General features: G+C 41.9%; 1 protein-coding gene across 1 annotated transcript in view; it reads left to right on the top strand.

Annotated features, from left to right (window-relative positions):
* PTPRC (protein tyrosine phosphatase receptor type C) overlaps positions 1-23,482 on the top strand; it is a 118,182-nt gene that overhangs the window by 67,013 nt on the left and 27,687 nt on the right. Inside the window, exons 10-14 of the mRNA XM_034780075.1 lie at positions 837-1,016; positions 2,107-2,613; positions 11,171-11,323; positions 15,966-16,159; positions 20,570-20,630. Coding sequence (XP_034635966.1) covers positions 837-1,016; positions 2,107-2,613; positions 11,171-11,323; positions 15,966-16,159; positions 20,570-20,630 — 1,095 coding nt within the window. The remainder of the gene's footprint in view (positions 1-836; positions 1,017-2,106; positions 2,614-11,170; positions 11,324-15,965; positions 16,160-20,569; positions 20,631-23,482) is intronic.

A 23,482-nucleotide genomic window follows, 5' to 3' on the forward strand; every position in this document is an offset into this window, starting at 1 on the left:
GGTGCAGAAGTCTGGAAGAAGGAAAACACACTGGACACTGGATTAATAGTTTTCTGTTTCATGAGTGACCAGGGCAGGGACTCCCCAGAGAAGTCAGGAAGGTGCTAGAAGCAATTAAGTCAGGCATACTCCATCGGACACCTGGAACCAATTAAGAACTTATTAGAAGCAATCAAGGGAAACAGGCTAATCAGATCACTTGAAGCCCATTTAGAACGTCTGGGATTAGTTTAAAAGGAAGCCTCTTCAGAGAGGCCGGCTGGTAGGAGCTGGGAGTAAGAAGGTGTGTTGTGGGAAGACTGGGAAAAAGAAGGTGCGCACTAAAAGAGCCAGGAGAACAAGCGTGGTCAGGTACCAAGGAGGGTGCTAGGAGGGGCCGTTTGGGGAAGTAGCCCAGGGAACAGCTATAGCTCTGGTAGTATAGGAAAACTACCTGTGCTGCTGCCAATTAGGGTCCCTGGGCTGGAACCTGGAGAAGAGGGTGAGCCCGGGTTCCCCTCAACCCTCCCCACCTCTGCACAAACGCTCCCTGAGAAGGAAGACAGGGACTAAAGAGGGTTCTTACACCAAACCCATTGACTGGCCGATGATGAAGGTGGCTCAGTAAGCTGTAGCCCTTGCCTCTAGGAGGGAAGAGAGGCTACATTGAGGGTCACAGCAAACCTCTGAGGCAAACCCTAACCGCCTAGAAGTGCAGGACCCCCCGAGGCAAAGCTGGTGCTCTGCCACAACTGGTGTTAGCAGTGGGATCTTGTTCGCAGCGCTTCGGGTGGGGAGGGGACCCCTAAACAAAAAAAGTAGTGCACCGGGAGTTGGTTTCGGGTTTTTTTTTTTAGGGTCAGTGTGCCCTCACCACAATGGAGGAATTGGTGAAAGCTCTGGTACAAACCACGGCAGACCAGCAGGAGGCTACCCGGATACAGGGGATGGCAATGTAGGAATCTACCAGTTTCCAATAAGAAACCACCCAGTTGTTAGTGAACCAAGCAGCCCAAGATTGAGCTCTCCTCTGAGAGGTAGTGGACCAATTGAAGACCCTCTCCTACTGAACCCAAGGGCCCGGAGGGACACAAAGACTAAGGGCAGCAGGCTGTCTGCCAAAAATGATGGCCAGGGATGACATAGAGGCGTATCTCCTGCCTTTTGAAAGAACTGCTCAGCATGAGGTGTGGCCACAGGACCAGTGGGCCAGCATTGTCGCCCTTTTTCTGTGCGAAGGAGCCCAGAAGGCCTACTTTGATCTGCTTGCCAAGGACGCGGCTAACTACCCCCGGCTGAGGACGGAGATCCTGGTCCGATCAGGGAAACGGCAGCTGTATGGGCCCAGAAGTTCTATGATTGGAAGTATCAGGAGAGCAAGCCACCGAGGTCGCAGCTGTTCGATTAGATGCACTTTGCTCGGAAGTGACTATGGCCTGAGGCATGCAGCTTGGAGAAAATTTTGGAGACATTGTTCATAGACCAATTTATGCAAAAACTACCGCCAGACCTTCATGCGTGGGTAGGCCAGCACAACCCATCCACCTACAATGAAACAATCATGCTGGTAGAGAGAAGATTGACGTCCAGAGAATTGACCTATCTGCAAGGCCCCGTACAAGGCAGGCGACCAACACCAACCCCAGGGGTTCAGGTGACCAGACACCCAGGGACCCCTAAGTGTAAGATGAGGGAGGCCAAAGACAAGATGGGAATCCAGGAGGACAGGAATGGTTTGGGTGGGGGAAATCCCAAGGCTAAACCTCCTAACCCACGGGACAGAAGAAGTAACTATAGGGGTTACGGGTGTGGGGAGCTGGGTCACATAGTGGCCCAGTGCCCCAACCTCAAAGAGTCCATGCAGTGTAATCTCAGGGACTGGAGTGGCCCATGCTCCCTCCTCAACCTTGTGGGGGTCACACTCACCCCACACAAATATACAAGGACAGTAAAAGTGGATGGGGTAGAAACCATGGCGCTCGTCGACTCCAGGAGCACTATCACCCTGATCTCAGGTAAACTAGTAAAGCGCAGCCAGGGGGAGTAAATTACAAGGTGCAACAACCGGGACATCGAAAACTAGAGCAAATATACCATGTTAACCTTCTGAAACCTGGCATGCCCAAGAGGCATGCACAGCTGTTCAAGAAGACCTGCACCCAGTGGTCAAAAACCCTGAACAGGTGAGGGTGTCTCCTGATTTAACACCAGCCCAGAAGAAGGAGATATTTGAGATGATCATCCAGAACCAAGATGTATTCTTGACAAAGCCAGGTTGCACAACTGAGACATATCACCACATCATCACGAACCCTGGAGCCAGAGTAACAGTGAGGCCATACCAGGTATCAGCAGCCAAAAGGGAGGAAATAAAAGTGGAAGTGAAAAAAATGCTGGAGATGGGGACCATCAAAGAGTCCCACAGTCAGTGGCCCAGTCCGATAGCGCTGGTGCCCAAACCTGATGGCACCACAAGGTTATGCAACGACTTCTGTCGACTAAACGAGATAGTCCAGTTCGATGCATACCCCACACCCCGCATAGACAAACTAGTGGACCGTCTGGGTAATGCCCCATACTTGACGACCCTAGACTTGACAAAGGGGTACTGGCAGATTCCCCTAGCCGAAGACGGTAAGGAAAAGACGGCGTTCTCTACACCAGAGGGTCTTTTCCAATATACTGTTCTCCCTTTTGGACTACATTGGGCCTCAGCTACCTTTCAGCGCCTCATGGACAAGCTGTTATGCCCCCATACCAGCTATGCTGCGGCCTACTTGGATGACCTGGTTATTCATACCTCAGACTGGGAAATCCACTTGAAGAAGGTGGAGGCAGTCCTTGATACCTTCAGGTGAGCTGGCCTTACGGCAAACCCTGTCAGGTGCACCATAGGATTCACGGAGGCCAAATATCTTGGCTTTGTGGTAGGAAAAGGTAAAACCTCTGGTAAAACCTCAACTGAATAAGTTAGAGGCCATCCAAAATTGGCCACGACCAAGTCGTAAGAAGCAGGTCCGAGCATTCCTAGGGGTGGTGGGGTATTACTGGCATTTCATCCCCCATTTTGCCACAAGGGCAAGTCCCTTAACAGACTTAGTGAAGGCCCATGGTCCTGATCCAGTCAGATGGTCTGACACAGCAGAGAGGGCATTTGCGGACCTATGGACTGCTCTCTGCAGTAACCCAGTATTGATAGCCCCAGATTTAACCAAGGAATTCATCCTACAAACAGATGCATCCGACGTTGGGTTAGGGGCCGTCCTGTCGCAGATGGTCAGGGAGGAGGAGCACCCAATACTCTACCTCAGCTGGAAACTCCTTCCGAGGGAACAAAAATACACAGTGGTTGAGAGGGAGTGCCTCGCCGTTAAATGGGCTATGGAAGTGGTATGTTACTACCTGCTTGGGTGTGGATTTGTCCTCATAACTGACCATGCCCCTCTTCAATGGATGTAGCGAAACGAGAAGAACTCCAGGGTAACCAGGTGGTTCTTGTCCCTCCAACCTTTCCAATTCCACGTGCAACACAGAGCAGGGAGCCACCACAGCAGTGCCGATGGTTTGTCACGTGTGCACTGAATGGTGTCCCAAGCTGCCCAACCCCTTGGTGTTGAGTGGGGGGAGGGATATGTGACAGACCCAGACTGGTTGGGTGCAGGAGTCTGGAAGAAAGAAAACACACTGAACACTGGATGAATAGTTTTCTGTTTCCTGAGTGACCAGGGCAGGGGCTCCCCAGAGTAGCCAGGAAAGTGCTAGAAGCAATTAAGTCAGGCAGACTCCATCAGACACCTGGAACCAATTAAGAACTTATTAGAAGCAATCAAGGGAAACAGGCTAATCAGATCACCTGAAGCCCATTTAGAACCACCTGGGACTGGTTTAAAAGGAAGCCCTTTCAAGTAGGAGCTGGGAGTAAGAAGGTGTGTTGTGGGAAGACTGGGAAAAAGAAGGTACGCACTAAAAGAGCCAGGAGAACAAGCGTGGTCAGATACCAAGGAGGGTGCTAGGAGGGGCCGTTTGGGGAAGTAGCCCAGGGAAGAGCTATAGCTCTGGTAGTATAGGAAAACTACCTGTGCTGCTGCCAATTAGGGTCCCTGGGCTGGAACCTGGAGAAGAGGGCGTGCCTAGGTCCCCAACCCAACCCCTTTGCCCCCACCTCTACACAAACGCTCCCTGAGAAGGAAGACAGGGACTAAAGAGGGTTCTTACACCAAACCCATTGACTGGCCGATGATGAAGGTGGCTCAGTAAGCTGTAACCCTAACCGCCTAGAAGCGCAGGACCCCCCCCGCCCAAGGCAAAGCCAGTGTTCTGCCCCTCTACCCCTTTCTTAATGATTCCCAACATTCTGTTAGCTTTTTTGACTGCCACTGCACTCTGAAGGGATGTTTTTAGAGAATTATCCACAATGACTCCAAGATCTTTCTTGAGCGGTAATAGCTAATTTAGACCCCATCATTTTATATGTATAGTTGGGAGTATGCTGCGTGCAGATGTGGTCGCCCCATCTCAGAAAAGATATATTGGAATTAGAAAAGTTTCAGAAAAGGCCAACAAAAATGATTAGGAGTATGAAACAGCTTCCACGGGAGGAGAGATTAATAAGATTGGGACTTTTCAGCTTGGAAAAGAGACGACTAAGGGGGGATATGATAGAGGTCTATAAAATCATGACGGGTGTGGAGAAAGAAAATATAGAAGTGTTATTTACTCCTTCTCATAACACAAGAAGTAGGAGTCGCCAAATGAAATTAATAGGCAGTAGGTTTAAAACAAACAAAAGGAAGTATTTCTTCACACAACGCACAGTCAACCTGTGGAACTACTTGCCAGAGGATGTTGTGAAGGCCAAGACTACAACAGGGTTTAAAAAAGAACTAGATAACTTCATGGAAGATAGGTCCATCAATGGCTGTTAGCCAGGATAGGCAGGGATGATGTCCCTAGCCTCTGTTTGCCAGAAGTTGGGAATGGGCATCAGGGGATGGATCACTTGATGATTACCTGTTCTGTTCATTCCCTCTGGGGCACCTGGCATTGGCCACTGTCAGAAGACAGGATACTAGGCTAGATGGACCTTTGGTGTGACCCAATATGGCCATTCTTATGTTCTTATGTTTTTTTAATTCTCTTATGAAAACATGGACTTTCATAAACCATATATCTCTGAGGTATAATGTATGCATCAAACACAGCCAGAACCCTTTCATAGTCACCTTTGTGACAGTCATCAGTAAAGTCAAAAGATTTAAAGATATGCTCTGTTTGCTTCCCCATAGCATTAATTAAAGGTGATATCTGTACATGTCCAGTTTCTTTGTGAAGCTTGGTAGCAATGCAAAATGTTGTTTCCATTGCGCTGTCCGTTGTGGAGGCTTTTCAAAACTGAAGTTCTCTGGGACATTGAAGAATGGAACGTTGGTGAAATCTTGCAACCTTTGTTGCTGTTCTTTCTGTCTGCAACCTTTGTTGCTTTGTTCCTGTTCTAAATTTATTCCTGGAACCACATCATGTTCTTCTGCACCAGATATGGACTGGCTACAGAGGTTGCTTATACACATCAGATGTGTTCAGCATAAGATCCTTCAATGCTCTGCCAGCAGAGATGACCTGTACCTGATGATAATGAGGAATGGGGGGCATGTGACCAACTCATGCATTACCTCTGGGAGGAACCTTCCACTCCACCTCCCTGGAGCAGGGTAACCAATCCCTCAGGCTCCCGGGAGGCTGGGACCACAGGAACTGGGAGCACATACCTCTGGGATGGCCTGGGCCCAGCTGGGGGTGAAGGTGGGGGGGGAAGGGCACAGGCAATGCCCCAATTCGGGTTGAGCAGAGGGAACTTGTTCCCGGTGCCTTCCCCAGCAACTCTGCGCCCAGCCTGGGCCATTGCACTCTCCCCACCCCACCAGAGTTACCTACTGGAGGAGAGGGGTCTCTGTCCTTCTCACTCTGTGCCTCTGCCTCAGCATGTTTCTGGCTTACTCAGTCCCTCTCCCCAGAAGTCAGATGCAGACGGGGAGTGGAGGAGGCAGGACAGAGCTGTTTCTCCTCCCAGGTGAGAGTGGCTGCTCCGGGTCGCTGCCTCTGTACAGCAGGGCAGCTGCCTGCAAGAGCCCGGCTGGGGAGGTGGCAGTGGCTTGCTCCCTTCACTCCCCGCCTGGGCCCAGCTGCCAGGGAGAGGGGCTGAGCAAGCGGAAAAGTGCCGTGGGGGAGGTGCAGTGTGAGAAGGACAGAGCCCTTGCCTCGGCAGGCTGAGCAAAGCAATCCCTGCAAGGGCAGTTCTGTGTTTACAGAAATCTGGGGGGACATGCGACCCTGTGTTTCCCTCCCACCCCCCAAGGGCGTCACCTCTGCAGGTATGGCTGAGGTTCAGTGCATGCAGTGTCATCTAGTGGCTGAAAAGTATAATACAGTTTAGTACTCCATTACTCTGCTACCACAAGCACATGGGGCCTTGTTTCTCATGGAATATCTGCTGCCGGGCACTTGACTAGGCTGACTTCCCCTGTCCCCAACAGTCTGACAGATACTTGGGACTTTCTGCACCACCAACCTCTTCCCAAAGTGAATATAATCTAATGTGGCCGCAGCCCACATTGAATGGGAAGCTGGGAAGCCTGGTCCAACTCCCAGTTCCAAGTGAGAGAGAAGGAGAGAGAGAGAGAATGTTGGCAGTGGCAAGAAAGGACAATAAGGAATGGATTGTCCATGTTGGGATAAGAGGTGTGTGTAATATGGGGGTCTTTATCGGTTAGCAGCAGAATGGTGAGCCAGGCCAATCTGGCTCCATCCTCTCCTATGCTGTCACACCCCACTGTATTTGTCAATCCTTGTCAAGGACCAACCCTTCCTGGTTGGGTCCTCAGTAGACTCTGTCCCATTTGGAATAATGGGGAAGCAGAAGTTCTGTGGTTCTAAGGGGTGCTAAATAGCCCTAGTTCTCCTCAGTTTAGGACCTTTTCTCTAACAGTCCCTGGCTGGGGTACGTAGAAGCACACAGCTCTGCCTGTACCATTGAGTTCCAGCTCAGGACTCTTGTTTTGAACAGCCAGAACCAGTTCTCTTCAGTCCCATGCTGTTCCCTGAGCTACTTCCTACCTTGGTGGTCTTCTCCAGCTTCTTCTCCTGCTTCTTCCTCTTTGGTGAGTTGGTTTGTCAGGCAGCTTCTCACTGGACTGCTTGAGGGATCCTCTCTCTGCAGTTCCCACTCTCTCTTGCCTTGCAGCCCTTTTATCCTCACAGCTGCTGTGGGGCTTCCAGTGAGCTCTGGCTGAACAAGCAGGCAGTTGGTTTGTTAACCCTGTAGCTGCTGAGCCAACATGGGGTATGAAGACCGTATGATGGGGGAAGGGAGGATTGTTGAATTTGGGGGGAGGAGGCAAAAGGATAGGATGGATCATTTTGGATATGCATGCATATAACCCCCCCCTCCCCACCTTTCAAATCTGTGCCATTGGGGCAGATTTCTGAGGGGTGCTCACAGTCTATTTGGCCCAGCTTGCCTCCCTTCTTCTCTCCCCCGCCCACTTCTGTTCTCAGTTCTTGAAGAGCTGAATTTGGAATCTTACCATTTTTCAGTTCATGATACCAGGCTCGTGGCTCCTTCACAGCCCAGGCTTCCAGGGTCTGTAGCTCCAGGTGGGCTACCTCAGAGTCAGAGCTGCTCCTAGGTCTTCCAGGGTCCCAGCTGACCATAATGCCATTATACAAACCAATAGTGCATGCTGACCTGGAATACTATGTTCAGTTCTGATCACCCTGTCTCAGATAAGAAATAGAAGGGCTTCCTAGATGAGTAACGAAAACAGTTAGAGGCATGGAAAGATTTCACCATGAAGAAAGAATGAAAGTGTTAGAACAAAAAGAGGCAACAATAAGAAAGGATATAATAGAGGTATATAAAATAGTGGATAGGGAAAAGAAGATAAATCAGGCACCCTCTCAAAATACAAAACAAGCAAATAAAGTTGAAAGGTAAATAATGTAAAACCACTAAAAAGAGAGGTTTTTTTCTAGTTTTTGTTTTTATATTTTTTGCGCAATGCACATTGATCATTTACTTATAAATTCAAATAAATTAAGTATTAAGATATGGAGTTTGTTGTCATAAAATACTGAGTCCATAGGCTAAGTAGGATTCAAAAAAGGATTAAATGTTTAATAGAGTACATCCTAAAAAGCTACAATAAAAAAAATGTTAAGGTGGCAAAGTCAAGCACTCAAAAGTTAGGAAATGCCAAAAGTATGGCTGCCTGTTCAACTTTAATTCAGGCCCAGTGTGTATGCATTATGTTAGTCTTTAGTTACATAATCACATGCTATTTTCCCACAAGACCCCTTCTTCGTTCAGTGTGCAGGCTGGATGGTAATCAGTGAATAGTGCTCAATGTTTCTTTTTATCCTCATCATTCAGTGTGTGGTCCCTTGCCATATTTTCTACACATCGTTCACACCTTGCATTGAATGAAGAATTATTTATTTCCTTGTGGGCTTTTCTATGGTGCTGTCACTGAAGTTTAGTTCTTAACAAGCATTAATGCATTTATCTTCACAACAACCCTGTGAAATGAAGTGGTATTATTCCCATGTTACACGTGGGAAAGTGAGACACAGAGATTAAAGCTAAAATAGTTAATTGTGTCAATGAGTTGTTGGGTGCCCAATTTGAGAAGCGTAGGGCATAATTTTATCAGAGAACTTGTCATTTTATAGCACTTAATTTGTTTAGACCACAGCTCCAATCAACTTCAGTTGCAGTTGTGAGGGCTCAGAACTTTTGCAAATCCAATTCCAGGTGTTTCGGGTTGACCATCCAGAAAATGGGGAACACAAAATGGACACCTGTAGAAATTTTGGTGTAATTGACTCACCCAGAATCACGTAGAAACTCTATGTCAGAGGCAGGTATAGAATCCAGTCCTTAGGACAACATTCAACTGCCTTAACCATGAGACCATCCTTTCTCTTCTTGCAATTCCCTGCATCATATGCCTTCCACCTTCTGCAACAAATGAGGGCAGGGATCCTACAGGCAACAGTCTTCTTCACTACACAGCCCTGATGACCAGCCTATACACTGAATAGGGCAGGGGTCCTGTGGAAAAAAATATGATCATGTAATTAAAGACTATATGATAATGGAGCCAAATTAAGTTAAACAGGCCAACTTAATTCTGGCATTTCCTAACTTTGAGTGCTTGATTTTACAACATTAACCTTCTTTTAATGTAATTTTGTTAGATGAAATTTCTTATGTTTTCTAAAAACTTAAAAATTAAAACAAACATTTCATCACATGGAACCATATTGAGTTGCCAAATTGGTCATCAGCAGAGCTGTCTGGAATTTTTTTTCTGAAGTCTCTGAATTTTTGGCAAAATATTTTGGCTGAAATCACAACCATTTTGGCCAAAAACTTTAATTTCTATTCAAAATGTGCTGCTTGCTTCACATGAGATGTAGTTTGGGAGTCTTATGCTCCTATGATGCACCTGCTTCCCTCACTAAGGAGGGAGAAAGTGGTGTATCCTGGAAGATGTAGTCCAAAGAGGGAGCCCAGTCAATAGAGCTGAATGAGAGCATAAGGAACCTGGACTACAGACCCTATAAAACACCGTGGTACCATTTTTAATCACAACTTTTTTTGTCTGAAGTATTTCAATTTTTGACATTTTGATAAAATATTAACATTTTCCATGGAAAACCAGACACTTTTTGCAAAAAATGTTTAGTCAAAAATCCAATTATCCTTCAAAAAACAATATTGAAGGAAAATTTTCAAACAGCCCTAGTCATAAATAGGTTTGGTTATTTAGATCTATAGTACAGTTGTCTACCACTTGAGCTGCCTGAGTAATTAGTAGCACTAGAAGGCTGCTATCTTAAATATGGACCAACCCCTAGAGAAAGATGGAGATAGTGGGTTTTACAGCTATTTTTCCAGTGGGTTTTACAGCTATTTGCTAGACAGCAGAGAAATGTTAAGACTCCGTAATAATGGGTTCAATTCCAGGTTCTGGAGGGGAGAGTGCTCAAGTGGCTAAAGAATCTTCTGCCGCTGTCCCCTTCTGCTCTTATCCCTCCACCCCAGCTCCTGCCCATGAGTCCTCCATACTGGTATCCCCCTGGCTTCTGCTTGTCCCTCCCTGACCAACTCTTTCCCCATTCTCCCCACCCATACTGACCCCTTGCTACTGCCCTCCTGCTCCCCTTCCTTTCTGCTCCTGCCCATGTTCTCCCACCTTTCCTGCTCCTCTTCCCTACTCCACAGCTTCTGCCCCTCTCCCCACCTTTTGTTCCTTTCCCCCCTCACTTTTGTCCTCCTCTTTCCCCTTTCTAGGGTGAACAGATAGCAAGTGTGAAAAATCATGACAGAAAGTGGTGGGGGAGAGGGGTAATTGGCGTCTATATAAGACAAAGCCCTGAATATTGGGACTGTCCCTATAAAATCGGGACATCTGGTCACCCTACCCTTTTCTGGCTCCTGCTCCTTAACTCATCCCCCCCAGACTCCTGTCCCACCTCTATCTGGAGCTCCTGCCTCTGTCCCTGGTGCCATACATATATTCCCTCTCTTCCCCTTCTCCTCATCCTTCTGTACTGGAGTCAGGTAGCTTCCTCATTTCCTCCACTGTGCCTGGACCCAGCAGGGGGAGCATTAGGACAACAGGACAGACAGCCTCCCTGCCCTCAGTTACTGTGTCCAGCAGCCAGGAGCGGCAATTGCTTAACCATTGAAGTCCTGGGCTGGAGTATGGTCAATCACTCTCTGGGAATGGCACGTGCAGAGTATGATCTACATATAGGAGCTGTGAGAAGCTGGAACATGCTCAGTGTGGATGAAATCTTAAGCAAATTTAGCTGCCAGACTCTAACAAAGCTGTCCTGAGCATGTGCAAACTGAGATTTTTCAGAAGTTTATGACTTGGCCAAATTTGGGTGCAAACTTTGAATAACATTCATAGTTATACTACATAGAATAAAAACATATATAAGGCATGTAGACCAATGTTTCAGAGCAAAGGATGACAACTAATCTAGTATTGATCTTTGCTAGACATAGGGAAATGGATGAAGATGGATCTGTGGCCTGATCCAGTATAGCAATTCCTATATTACTATTATGAATTCTTGACTTAAGCTTTCAATTTATTTATCTATTTATTTATTTATTTTACAGGCAAATGTGTCAATGAGCTCACTTTTAACTGCCTTGAGTTACAGCCTTCCAAACTATATAATGTGTCAGTAGAGGCATACATAAAAAGCAAATATTCATCAAACACATTTTATGGGGATGCTGAAACTAAAACATGGCGCACAGATGCATCAAGTAAGTTTATGTATTTACTTACTTTTACTGAAAATTCAAAGAACTAATATATGAGAAGAAAAATATATTTTACTTTTGTTTCACTACACCTCTACCCCAATATAACGCTGTCCTCGGGAGCCAAAAAATCTTACCGCGTTATAGGTGAAACCACGTTATATCAAACTTGCTTTGATCCACCAGAGTGCAGAGCCCCACCCCCCCGGAGCACTGCTTTACCGCGTTATATCCGAATTCGTGTTATATTGGGTCACATTATATTGGGGTAGAGGTGTATTTCTAACTTGTTACTTTATACAACTTACATACAAATTAAAAAGAAGAGGTGCTAGAAGATATCCTTGGTGTACTCCCCTAGAAACAGGGAAAATGTTACTACATTCTCTATTGCCTTTAGTTCCTACCCTAGCCATATTGCCCTGGTGTAGAGCCTCCAAAATATTAAAAAGTCTTAGATCAATACCCATCCTTCTAAATTTTGCCCAAAGTTTATCTTGGTTAACAGAATAAAATGCCATCTTTAGATCTATGAAGGCTACATACAATCTAGTACCCTTAACAACAATATATTTATAAACTATATACAATAAAACAATTATTAGTTGTGGCTCTACCTGCCCTAAAGCTGGACTGCTCTTTGTGTTATAAATTAGCCTTTAAAGCCCATATTTCAAGTTTAGCGAGTAGAAATCTGGAATAAATTTTCCCTGCCACATCTACCAGACTAATAGTCTATATGAAGCAGAATTCTTTCCATCCCCTTTTTTAAAAATAGGAACTATGATACTGGACTTCCAGCCAGAGGGAACCCATTCAGTATAATTAATGGCAGTAAATAATTTAGCAAAGACTGTGGACCAGCAATCACGATTCTCCTACAAAACTTAAGCAGGGAGAAAATCTTCCCCTAGAGCTTTTTTCTGAGATTGGGCTAAAATAAATGACTAGATTCACTGTCTGTTACTGAAGGTCAGCGTGGTATATCAAAGAGATCATTCCTTATTGCATCAACTATGGCAGAATTAGATTAAAAAAAACTGGTTGAGGGGAATCATTAAAGACCTGGCCAAAATGTGCTATCCAGTCTTCATCATTAATATGTGGTTCCTCAACTGGAGTATATCTACCAAAGCCCAAGACTTCTTCCAAAAAATTGAAGAATTTTTAGCTTTAGCTGCTACTTCAAAATCTTTCCAGAAGGATCTTAAATATTATTGTTTTTATGATATAGTAAACTTTGTATCCTCTTCTGGCAGCTACTAGATTTTGAAGTAAGTTGGGACAGGGATTGTATCTTATCCTATTAGCTATGTGTGCTAAAGCAGATGTTTCCTTCACACAGACCGCATAAAACCAAGTAAACTTACATTTTAAAGCATTTTTGGGATAATTAAAACCAAAATCAATTTATTTAAAGAAAGTGGTTGCAAGGACTTTACCAGCAACTCGTATGATTCACAAATTTGAGATGATTCCTGTTACTTAATAATTATGTTTCTAACATCAGAGACTTCTATCTTCTTGATAATTGATCACAAACGGCTGGGGTCCATTTTAGTCTTTTACAACCATGTTGTTCCGAAGGGGTAAGTAAGGTATTCTGACCCATCAGAATTATAACTCTCTCTCAGAGGGCACATCATTCATAATTATAGACAGAGAAGTTGGTGGTTGTTGTCTGGGCAAGAAAGTATAAAGAAATCCCTGTGGAGGACCAATTAATTATAGGAATAATAATATAATCAATACTACCACCACCAGGCAATGAAATATAGGTAAAATGTTCTTCTCTAGCCCCTACACTTCGTCCTTGTACAGGTATTGGATTTGATATATCTAATAAAGCCTTTAATTTTTGTCCAGACCTAACCACCTGATCTCTAGAGTTTCGAGGGGAAGTTCAAAAATATCCTCAATGTTTTCTTCCCCGGATACTGAGTTTGTTGGAGGACCTATTTGAGGATTAAAATCTCCTAAAATAATTAGATGAACCATTTGGAACTGAAGACCAACCATATCAATTTGCTCATCTAGACATTCCCACAATGACTCAGAATAAAATGGGGAGGATATTGGGCAAGAAAAACATTGACTATTAAAATTTGGAGATCGGGAGAAAATTTTAAAAATATAGCCTGAATGCCCTGACACTTGGAGTATGTCTATACTGCAATTAAAACCCCTCTACTGACCCATGCCAACTGACTCAAGCTCATGGGGCTCGGGCTAAGCAGCTGTTTAATTGACATTTAGGTTTGGGTTGAAGCCTGGGGGACTCTAGAACTCTGTGAGGTGGGTAGGTCCCAAGACCTCAGCAGCAACCTGAGCCCAAATGTCTACACCGCAATTAAACAGCCCTGCAGCCCAAGCCCCATGAGCTGAATTCAGCTGGCACAGGCCAGCAGAGGGTTTTTAATTGCAGTGTAAACATAACCTTTGATTCTTAAGGTAAAATCTGGGCTTTCAGATGTAAGGAAATCAAGGTGGCAAGTCCTCCTGATATATAACCCCTTTTTGATAATTGACTTCCTCCATGGAGATAGGGTTCAAAACCAGGAAAGACTGATGTCAGACTTAGCTAACCATGTTTCATGTAAAAAGAAAAAATCAAATAAAAAGTTTCCAAAAACTTAAAAATCTCCATATAATTAATCTTATTTTTATACCTGGACATATTCCAGGACAAAAATATGTAAATTGTTGTGGTAAAGGCTCTCCCTAGTAGAAATTGGGAAGGAAAGAAATTGGACGGTCTTTGCCCTGAAGATTATTTGCACCCTCTAGCTCTCCAGATGTATCCTCCTCCACTGCAGTCTAAATTAACTGACTTCTTCTCCAGGAAGCAAACTCCCGTACTCACCACCAGGGTTTGGAACACACTAGTTCCGATTCTCCTGACATTTTTGAAGTCTGGGGGGAGGATACCCCAGAAAGTATCTTTACTGACTAAGCACTTTATGGATAAGGATCTTACAGATTTAGAATTTATGAACAGCAGGAGCAATAACTACAAACCTATATCATCAGACTTGGTGGATTAGGACCCTCCTTTTAATGATTCTCAATTCCCATTGGTTTTATCTTTGTTGAAATCTCTTATGGAGGAGCTACCAAGTAGTAAGAACTCTCCCTTTGCATTTTAATTTTTTTGGGGTGGATTATGGGAAGATTGGTCTAACTGGCAAGCTAGATGCATCCACCATCCGAGTCTGATCTGGAGAAGGAACAACTTAAACTATAGATAATTCAACTCAGATTCTGGCGTAGCATTGGTGGTGGGCTGGAGGTGTCTCCTGGGCTGGCTCTCCCGTTCTCTCCACCCAGCCTCTCTGGTGTCAAATTCAAAACTGCTGGAGACTCTCCTCACACACATAGCACAAGCATCTGGCTACTGCTCTGGGGGTCAATCAGAGTTGGTTCCCTGCCCTGTGAGGGCAGCAGGACCTGGACCTAGGCACTTTGTCTTGGTTTCAGTCCCCTCCCCTGCTAGGCGCTGGATGCCGAGCCCCATATGACGGCAAGGTGTGTGCAGTGCTGGGAGGTCCCCCAGCGCTTTCAGTCTTCTGGCTTATCTGTTCTGTCAGTCAGGCAGCCCTTCCCCACAGACCAGTCACACCCCAGAATTTTATCGATAGTGAATGAAGATTTCTGCAACCTTTCATCAGCATAAATAAATAAATAAATAAATAACAACCCTAAATTCACTTTTATGAAAAAAATTAAAAGTAGGGTAAAAAAAACAGACATGACTTCCTGCCATGTTTTTCTAAATCAGTGGTTCTCAACCAGGGGTACGCAGAGGTCTTCCAGGGGGTATGTCAACTCATCTAGATGTTTGCCTAGTTTTACAACAGGCTACAGAAAAAAGGACTAGTGAAACCCATACAAACTAAAATTTCATATAGACAATGACTTGTTTATGCTGCTCGATATCCTATACACTGAAATGTAAGTACAATATTTATAGTCCAATCTAATTTATTTTATAATTATATGGTAAAGATGAGAAAGTAAGCAATTTTTCAGTAATAGTGTGCTGTGACATTTCTGTATTTTTATGTCTGAATTTGTAAGCAAGCAGTTTTTAAGTGAGGTGAAATGTGGGGGTATGCAAGACATATCAGTCTCCAGGGCTACAGTAGTCTGGAAATGTTGAGAACCAGTGTTCTAAATCACTTTATCACAGAATATTTACTGGGAGTTTAAGTATTTTTTATAAATGGGAGTTATCAAACTCACTTGCACACACATGGAGAATGTCTTTGTCTGCGAAACAAGCTCTTGTCTATAACAGTATCCCAAATGGAGAATCATAGGAGGAAGAAGTGATGCATTACTGTGCCATTTATCCTTATATGAAGGACCACAGGCAGAGCTCTCTTCTCACACAGTCTTCTATCACAGTGTCACTCCAACGTATGGAGGTACCAGTTCAGCAAAGGACTTAAGAACATGCTTAACTTAAAGCATTATTGACTCTTCTGAATCAGAAGTGGAGTTCTTCTAAGTGGTGGAATATAACAAATGTAACAGTGGTACAGAGAGGTAGTGATTATGAAAAATATAGGTGAAACTATAACGGTTACAATGTTTGGTTCCAAAATATTAAAATATAACATGATATCATTTCTTCTATAAACAGAACCAAAAAAAGTGACAAATATAGAAAAAAAATGGATATCCAATAATGCTGTCCTCATTACATGTGAGGCGCAATCTGTAAATTGGGAGAAAAAAATATTCACACTGGTATGGGAGGGGAAGACTGAAACTAAGGAAGGCACATGTGAGTTTCAAAAAGAAGATCTTTATTATCTGAAGCAATACAACTTTGAGGTAAGATATCTATTTAAAGGGAGAGAAAGAGTTCATTGCACCACAAAATTATTGGTAGCTGCAATTTTTTTGTTTTATTGTATTTTTCATGTTTTTATCAAAAAAGTCTTTGTGGTACATTCTTTTCTTAGTAGAATTAATATTTTACAGTTTTAAATATTTTTAAATGTAACAATTACTGATGACAATTCACAACTGCACTTCATTGGTTATTTTACATTTCAGACTGAGTAATATCCAACTTACGTAATTTTCATGATTATCAAAATGGTGGGAGACTGAAAGGTACATGGGTGAGTCAGAACATAGGCAGTGCTTGATTTGTAAAGAAAGAGGCTTTAGGGCTCAAGAAATAATAAGGGCGTCCTCCACACAGTGTGACCTTGCACACCCCTCACGTGCAAGGTTACATCTTGCACGCCACTGACAAAAGAGGTGCTGAGACTGTGTCATAGCATGAAAAGAAGTACAAGAGTGGAGCCTCAGCAAGCCCCAGCACAAATTAAACTCTGAATTTAGGTTATGCGAACACATACTTTTAGATTCTTTACTAATTTTTCACTGTGGACTCTTGAGATACTCAAGGTCTATTCCTTAAATGTGTTGCTTTCTGGCCTTGATTAAGATGACTCAGCGATCAGACCCGAGCTCCACCGGACCCTGAGACAGGCTCTTCACACTTCTCCATTGAGCCCTCACCTTCCAGAGAAACATTCATCTTTCTGTTCAAACCATATCCTTTCTCAGATAAAGTTTTCTTTCTCCTGACTGCCTCCCTCTAGTTCCCTCCACCATATTCCTCCCTTCCACTATAGGCATGGATGGATATCCCCTCCTGGCATTTTATCTTTGCAGCATTTATCACGCTCCTTATAAAGCCTGTATACTATATCAGCCACTTCTCTGGAGCATTTCCAGGCCCTGGTAGCTGCTCCTATATGCTAATTGAGCTAAAACGGTACCTAGTAAGAGGCTCAGAGTTTGGTTTCTTTCATGAATCAGGATCTGCCCATTTTTCTTCATTCCTCTCCTACCTTCCTTTTGTCTTGCTAATGAAAGGCAGCTTTAGACAGTGGATGCTAATCTCCTTTTTGGAGACTGTTCACTTATTTTATACTTTGAACTCAGAGACATGCTCTAAAAAATAACAAGAGGGACTGAAATTGCCCTAATGGTGAGAGCAGAGTGCAGGCCTCTTGCCAACTCCTCCTGCACCACTTGCACTAATCCCCTTCGTTTACACAAGGACTCTGCTTTGCTTCTGGAGGGGTTTCTGAAGAGGGGACCATGATTTAGCCCGTTCAGCCTGATCCTCACTGGGGAAGTCAGAAGGGTCTCCTAGGTAGCAACAACAGGATTCTGGCTCTGAGTCTACTCAAGAGTCAGAAGAACATAAGAATGGTTATACTTGGTGTCAAGGCTAATTCCCCACTCTGGCACTTTGAGTACAGAAGGTGGGGGCCCGAAGGATTCTAAAAATTAATACTGGTCACTCCAGACTTGTATTAAACTCCCAAGGTTACAGCTTTTCTCTGACCTTGGATGGGTAGATGCTGCCACCACCCAAGTGCAAAACCCCTTTGAGAGCCCAGGAAGGTGCACTTGGGAATTCCTTCCTGTGGGGTACCCTCAAGCCCTTTTACCCCCCCCCCCGCTCTGGGGAAGAGCTGAGAAAGAAAGAAAAAAAAGGGAAATCAGCTGTTGCCACCAGCTAATTAAACAACATGTGCACAAACCTTTTAAGACACAAAAATCCAATTCCGTTCTTTAAAAAGGTAAATTTTATTAATAATTAAAAAAAGAAAATACATCTGGGAACTCAGGCTATTGCTAGATTTTAAAAGAGCAACTACAAGGATTAAGCACCAAGAATAGTTTCTTGAGATCCAGTTTAAAGGTTACAAGCAAAACAAAAGCACCTGGGGTTAGCACAGAGGAATCCATAAGCCACAACGAAATAAAAGGGATAAACCTAATCGCATCTTCCTAGACATTTCCTGATCTACTTACCTATCTGGGGTTTTAAATGAGTAGTTTTTAGGTATGATACTGATGATTATTTCATACCTGGCCCAAGCTCTTTACAGCATAACTGCTGCCCTGTCCATCTCTCCCGAGGAGAACAACAGACAGACAAAAGGGGAGACTTGTTTCAATTTTAAAAAGTTCTCGTCTTCCCATTGGCTCTTTTGGCCAGGTGCCCACTAACTTTCTTTAACCTATGCATAGCAGTGAGACTTTTTAACCCTTTACTGGTAGAGCAATTAGAGAACAGTTGCTAAGAGGGATTTTATAGCTACTGGCTGGCTGGGTGTCCATAAAAGGGAGCTACCCCTCCCTTTCATTTATCACACTTGGTCAGACCAAAGGTCCATCTAGCCCAGTATCCTGTCTTCCGACAGTGGCCAATGCCAGGTACTTCAGAGGAAATTAACAGAGCAGGTAATCATCAAATCATTGGAACTTATGTTTCCAGCAAACCTACAAAGAAGTTGGATAAAAATGTAAATACTCTTGCCTGCATGTTGCAACATAACACCACTTTATTTCTTATATTCAGAATGATAACTCACAAGAACCCGAAAAGAGAGAGAGAGATAAAGCAGGCAGCTCTCTAAAACAGAGAGGCACAATTCACCCCACCTTATTCTAGTCCAGGGATCGGCAACCTTTGGCATGCGGCCCATCAGGGTAAGCACCCTGGCGGAGCAGGCCAGTTTGTTTACCTGCCATGCCCGCAGGTTTGGCCGATTGTGGCACCCACTGGCCAATGGGGGCTGCAGGAAGTGACGTGGGCCGAGGGATTTGCTAGCCGCTGCTTCCTGCTATTCTCTGTCATTGGAGGTTTTTTTGTTCCAGTGCTTAACTACCCTTATAGTTAGGAAGTTTTTCCTAATGTCTAACCTAAATCTCTCTTGCTGAAATTTAAACCCATTACTTCTTATCCTGTTCTCAGTAGTTAGGGACAACAATTTATCACCCTCATCTTTATAACAACCTTTTACATATTTGAAGACTATTGTCATATCCCCCTCAGTCTTCTGTTCTCCAGACTAAACAAACTCAGTTTTATCAATCTTGCCTCATAAACCATATTTTATAGATCTGTAATCAATTTTCTTGCTCTCCTTTGGACTTTGTCTAATTAGTCCACATCTTTCTTGAAGTGTGGTGCCCAGAACTGGACACAGAACTCCAGCTGAGGCTTTATCAGAGCTGAATAGTGTGGAAGAATTACTTTTCATCTCTTGCTTACAATACTCCTGCTAATACATACAAGGCATGCTAATAGAAGAATGCAAAGAGCTACTTCCTGAAGGAGGAATAATTCAGTGAAGAGGCATGATGTGAAGGCAGAGAGGGGATTGCATTCATGGTCAGCAGCCATCAGTGTCAGTTAGGACCTTATCCTTTGAAATTGTTGGCTCTGCTACAGACTTTGTGACTCCAGGCAAAATACTAAATCTCACTGTGACTCTCTTTTTCTATTTGTAAAATGGGAAAAATACTTAAGGCCTCATCCTGTAAAGTGCTGAGAACTCAATGCTCATTGAGATCAATAGTTTCTGAGGAAGCTAAGCACATTATAGGATTGAGTGCCTAATTCCTAGGGATGGCGTGAGCCTAAATTAAACAATAATGTTTATAAAATACTTTGAGATTCTCTGTTGGGAGATGCTATAGATTTAGTTAAAACCAATTATATTTTGCAAAACTAAAGGCTGCATTTAACAAATATTATATTGCATAAGAATGCCTTAAAATCAGAAAATGCATACACAAAAGGAAATGTAGAAAGATATAGTATTTGGAAATTAGATGCACATATTGCTTTTTAACTTGGTGTACAGAGAAATTGTGTGTATGCAGAAAATTTTGCACTGTGAATCCTGTATGGAAATTATACTTTTGGAATTTTCTTTAAGAACACATGAAGAGATTCCAGATTGCTTTTGATATTGCGTATTTTATATATCCAAAACTGCATTAAAATATTACACTATTTATTGGATAATGATCCATTTTATAAAATATACTTGTCATATTTACCGAATAACCAAATCAATTATAATGTTCTATTATATATTGCACATCTACTTTCATAATAAAAAAATCCATGCAAGATGAACCCTACTTATGATTAGTTATTTCTAACAGATTTTTTCCAGAGACTTTGTAGCCTAAATGCTATTAATATATCACCAAAAAGGCTATTTGTAATAGTTTGTCTTGCAATGCACTGCTTCAATTTAGTAGCAGCCATATTTAAGAGCTGAAAAAGATTGTGGAACAGATCCTCAGCTAGTGTAAATCTGCATAGCTACTTGAAAATCAATATTTTAATTTTCTGGATGCACTTTTGCTTAGTACAAATTAACATGATGAATATCTTCATTTACTGCAATTCAGATTTATCTGGACAATGGAAAATATAAAGGGGAGGCTATCAAAGGCGAAGTAACGACAAAATGTAAGTAAATATTTTCAATGGACTAGTCAACATTTTTATTAACAGACTTGTTTAAGTGTCATTGAGATGGCACACAATGTTAGTGTGCTTTCTAAATTCTGCTGTTGTCATAATTCCAATATTTACATGACTAGTCCTTAGTCACATAAAAAGTTGCATTGACTAATCATGTGAATAAATATTTGCAAAACACTTATTCTAACTTATTATTGAATGCATGCAAGCCTTAGCTTATTTTTAAAACATCATGATGAAAAACACCAGTACAGTAGAACCATTTCCCTAACTCCTTTTGAGTTTAATGAGTCAAGGGCCCTCAGCACCATACAAGAGGTACTCACACATAACTGTGGAGATTAATGGAAGAAGGAGGCACACTTTTATTAGGGCAATTACAGTAATCATTTATATTAGTAGTAGTAGGCTGAGTGTTTTGAAATACTGGGATAGGGATTGTGATAATGTGTCCCACAGTGCTATGTATATGAGAAGTGAAACAAAAATTTGGAGTAGTGACAACAGTACTGTCCATGGATTACATTGCCCTGTGCTACACCAGTAGTTGATGTAGATCCAGTTGTTTTTATGGATGTTGTTTTTTAGAAAACCTACTGAATGGATAATAACCAATTTCTTAAATATTGTTGTATCAGAAATAGTATTGGTACCCAGACACTGAATAAAACTGATAGGGCAGACACTGAACATGTTATTTTGAATAACATGTGCCTTAGTTAGGATGTAGTGTTAGTAACCCAAATTATGACTGGTACTAACAGGGAATTTGTTTACCCAATTTGTAGTTGCTGTGTAACTTAATTTTTGTACAAATTTATTTTTTCCTTGCCTTTATGTTGTTTGCTGCCATTATTTGTTGGTTTTTACCTGTGTGTTAGTTAAACAGTTTAGCAAGGTTATGCACATTGTAAATGTTGTACAGCAATAATACAGTTGTTTTTACAAAATAACCAAGTTGAAATTAAATGACAGTTTATCCTGGTTCAGCTAGTAGTTTTTAGCTGATTGCTAACTTAATTGTCCATATATGGTAGATAGGTGTATTTGACCAGTCTCTTCTTTATAAAGCACTTCATTTTTCTTTTTTTGATGCTTGGGGATTTCTTCACTGTATACTGATATCATCTGGTATTTTTGTAGTGTGATATCTTCTGATGTCTTTAGTCTGTGGGATGCAACTTAAACATCCAGTTAGTTAACATCATAAAGGTTTTTTGTTTTTTACATTTTTCTTGTTTTTAGTAACCCAAATTTAATACACAGAATAGGGACCAAGTTTTTTATAACCCAAGTTATACTTTTTGCAATTGTGGAATAGACATTTATTTTTATTTGAGGTGCATTACTAATATTTTATACTAAATGTAATACTTAACGGTTAAAGTAAATGCTCACAATCTTCCATGAGAAGGTGTATTGCTTTCCCTTGCTGAACACTTTGTTTCAGCAAAAGAGTCAGTAACATAATTTTAGCAAGCTTTTTAGAGTTAATTTCCATGTGATACCAACTTCATCCTTGTTAACTGTTTAGAAGCACAAACTTTAACAACCATTGCTTCCCATTAACATAACATAACATAACAATAGAAGAACGTACAAAATTAAACCAATTATAAAATTAAACCAAAATAAATTTTAAATACAGATCCATGCAAATACTTTTAGGGTATTAAACTTTTATGATGCTTTGTTATGTTTGAGAGCCAAAGGTGGAAACCTGTTGAAATTATTTGGTCAGCTTTATGCATAAATTGTTATTTTTACTATTACATTCTTATAACTATATTTAAAAGTGCAAACAAATTTATAAAAATCCCACACAAGAAATTGACATTTTGTTAATATTATCTTTACCTTAATGTTGAGGTTTTCCCTTACATTTTTTTCTATGAATAACAAATAAAAAAACTTAAAACAAAACAAAACTGTGATTGATAAAAGAGAATTCTTTCCAATTGCATTATTTGTTGAGGCAGAAATATATGTACATATATTTGTAACTGAAATCCTTTTGAACTTTGCACAAAAAATTAGTGCTAATAATGCTGTGATTATACCCCAACCATGATCTTAAAATAGTGTGGTACCACATATATATATATTTTTAAAAGGATATAAAATTGACTTTTGTTGCAACAATATTTAAAAACAGTCACGTGACAGATACAACACACATGACATACAGGACAAACTTACAATTAAAAATAAATGGCACCAGAATTTTATTTATAACTATACAAAATAAGGCAAACTAAAATATAAAATAAACAAAAGGTTTAAACATCTAAATAAGCAAGTTATTACCTTGTTATTTAAAACTTTTAATAAAAATTGATAAAATTTATATAATTACTTGCAAAATTAGTTGTATTAATTTAGTAACTTAAGGCATTTTTTATTACTTCATATTTAACATTATTTTAAAACTTTGCTATATGGAAAAGAGAAAAAGCTCATGTTTCAAATATTAGTTAGTGGTTAGGATTAAAAACAGAGTGTGCCTTTTTGTTGCTTGGCAACCATATCTTCAAGAAAGTTAGGAATAATTCCAGCTGTTGCATCCCTTAAGGGTTAAAATAATTAAGTTAATGGATTAATGTAAAGTAATGTTTTGACCTTGTTTTCTCTTTGTTGTTTGTTGTTTTATTCTGTTTTCAATTGCTTTATCCTTTGGAGGTTTCTGTAAAAATTATAACTTTTAAAACAAAGTGAGAGACCTAAAGTGAGGAAAGGCAGGGGAAGCAGCAGCAGCGAGTTTTGCAAACTGAGTTGCAGTGAGGAGAGGCAGAGGAAATCGGCGGTGGGGGGTGGGGTGGGAGGGAGTGAAGAGCAAC

The sequence above is a fragment of the Trachemys scripta genome, chromosome 8 (genome assembly GCF_013100865.1).
Source record: "Trachemys scripta elegans isolate TJP31775 chromosome 8, CAS_Tse_1.0, whole genome shotgun sequence".
Taxonomy (NCBI): Eukaryota; Metazoa; Chordata; order Testudines; family Emydidae; genus Trachemys; species Trachemys scripta.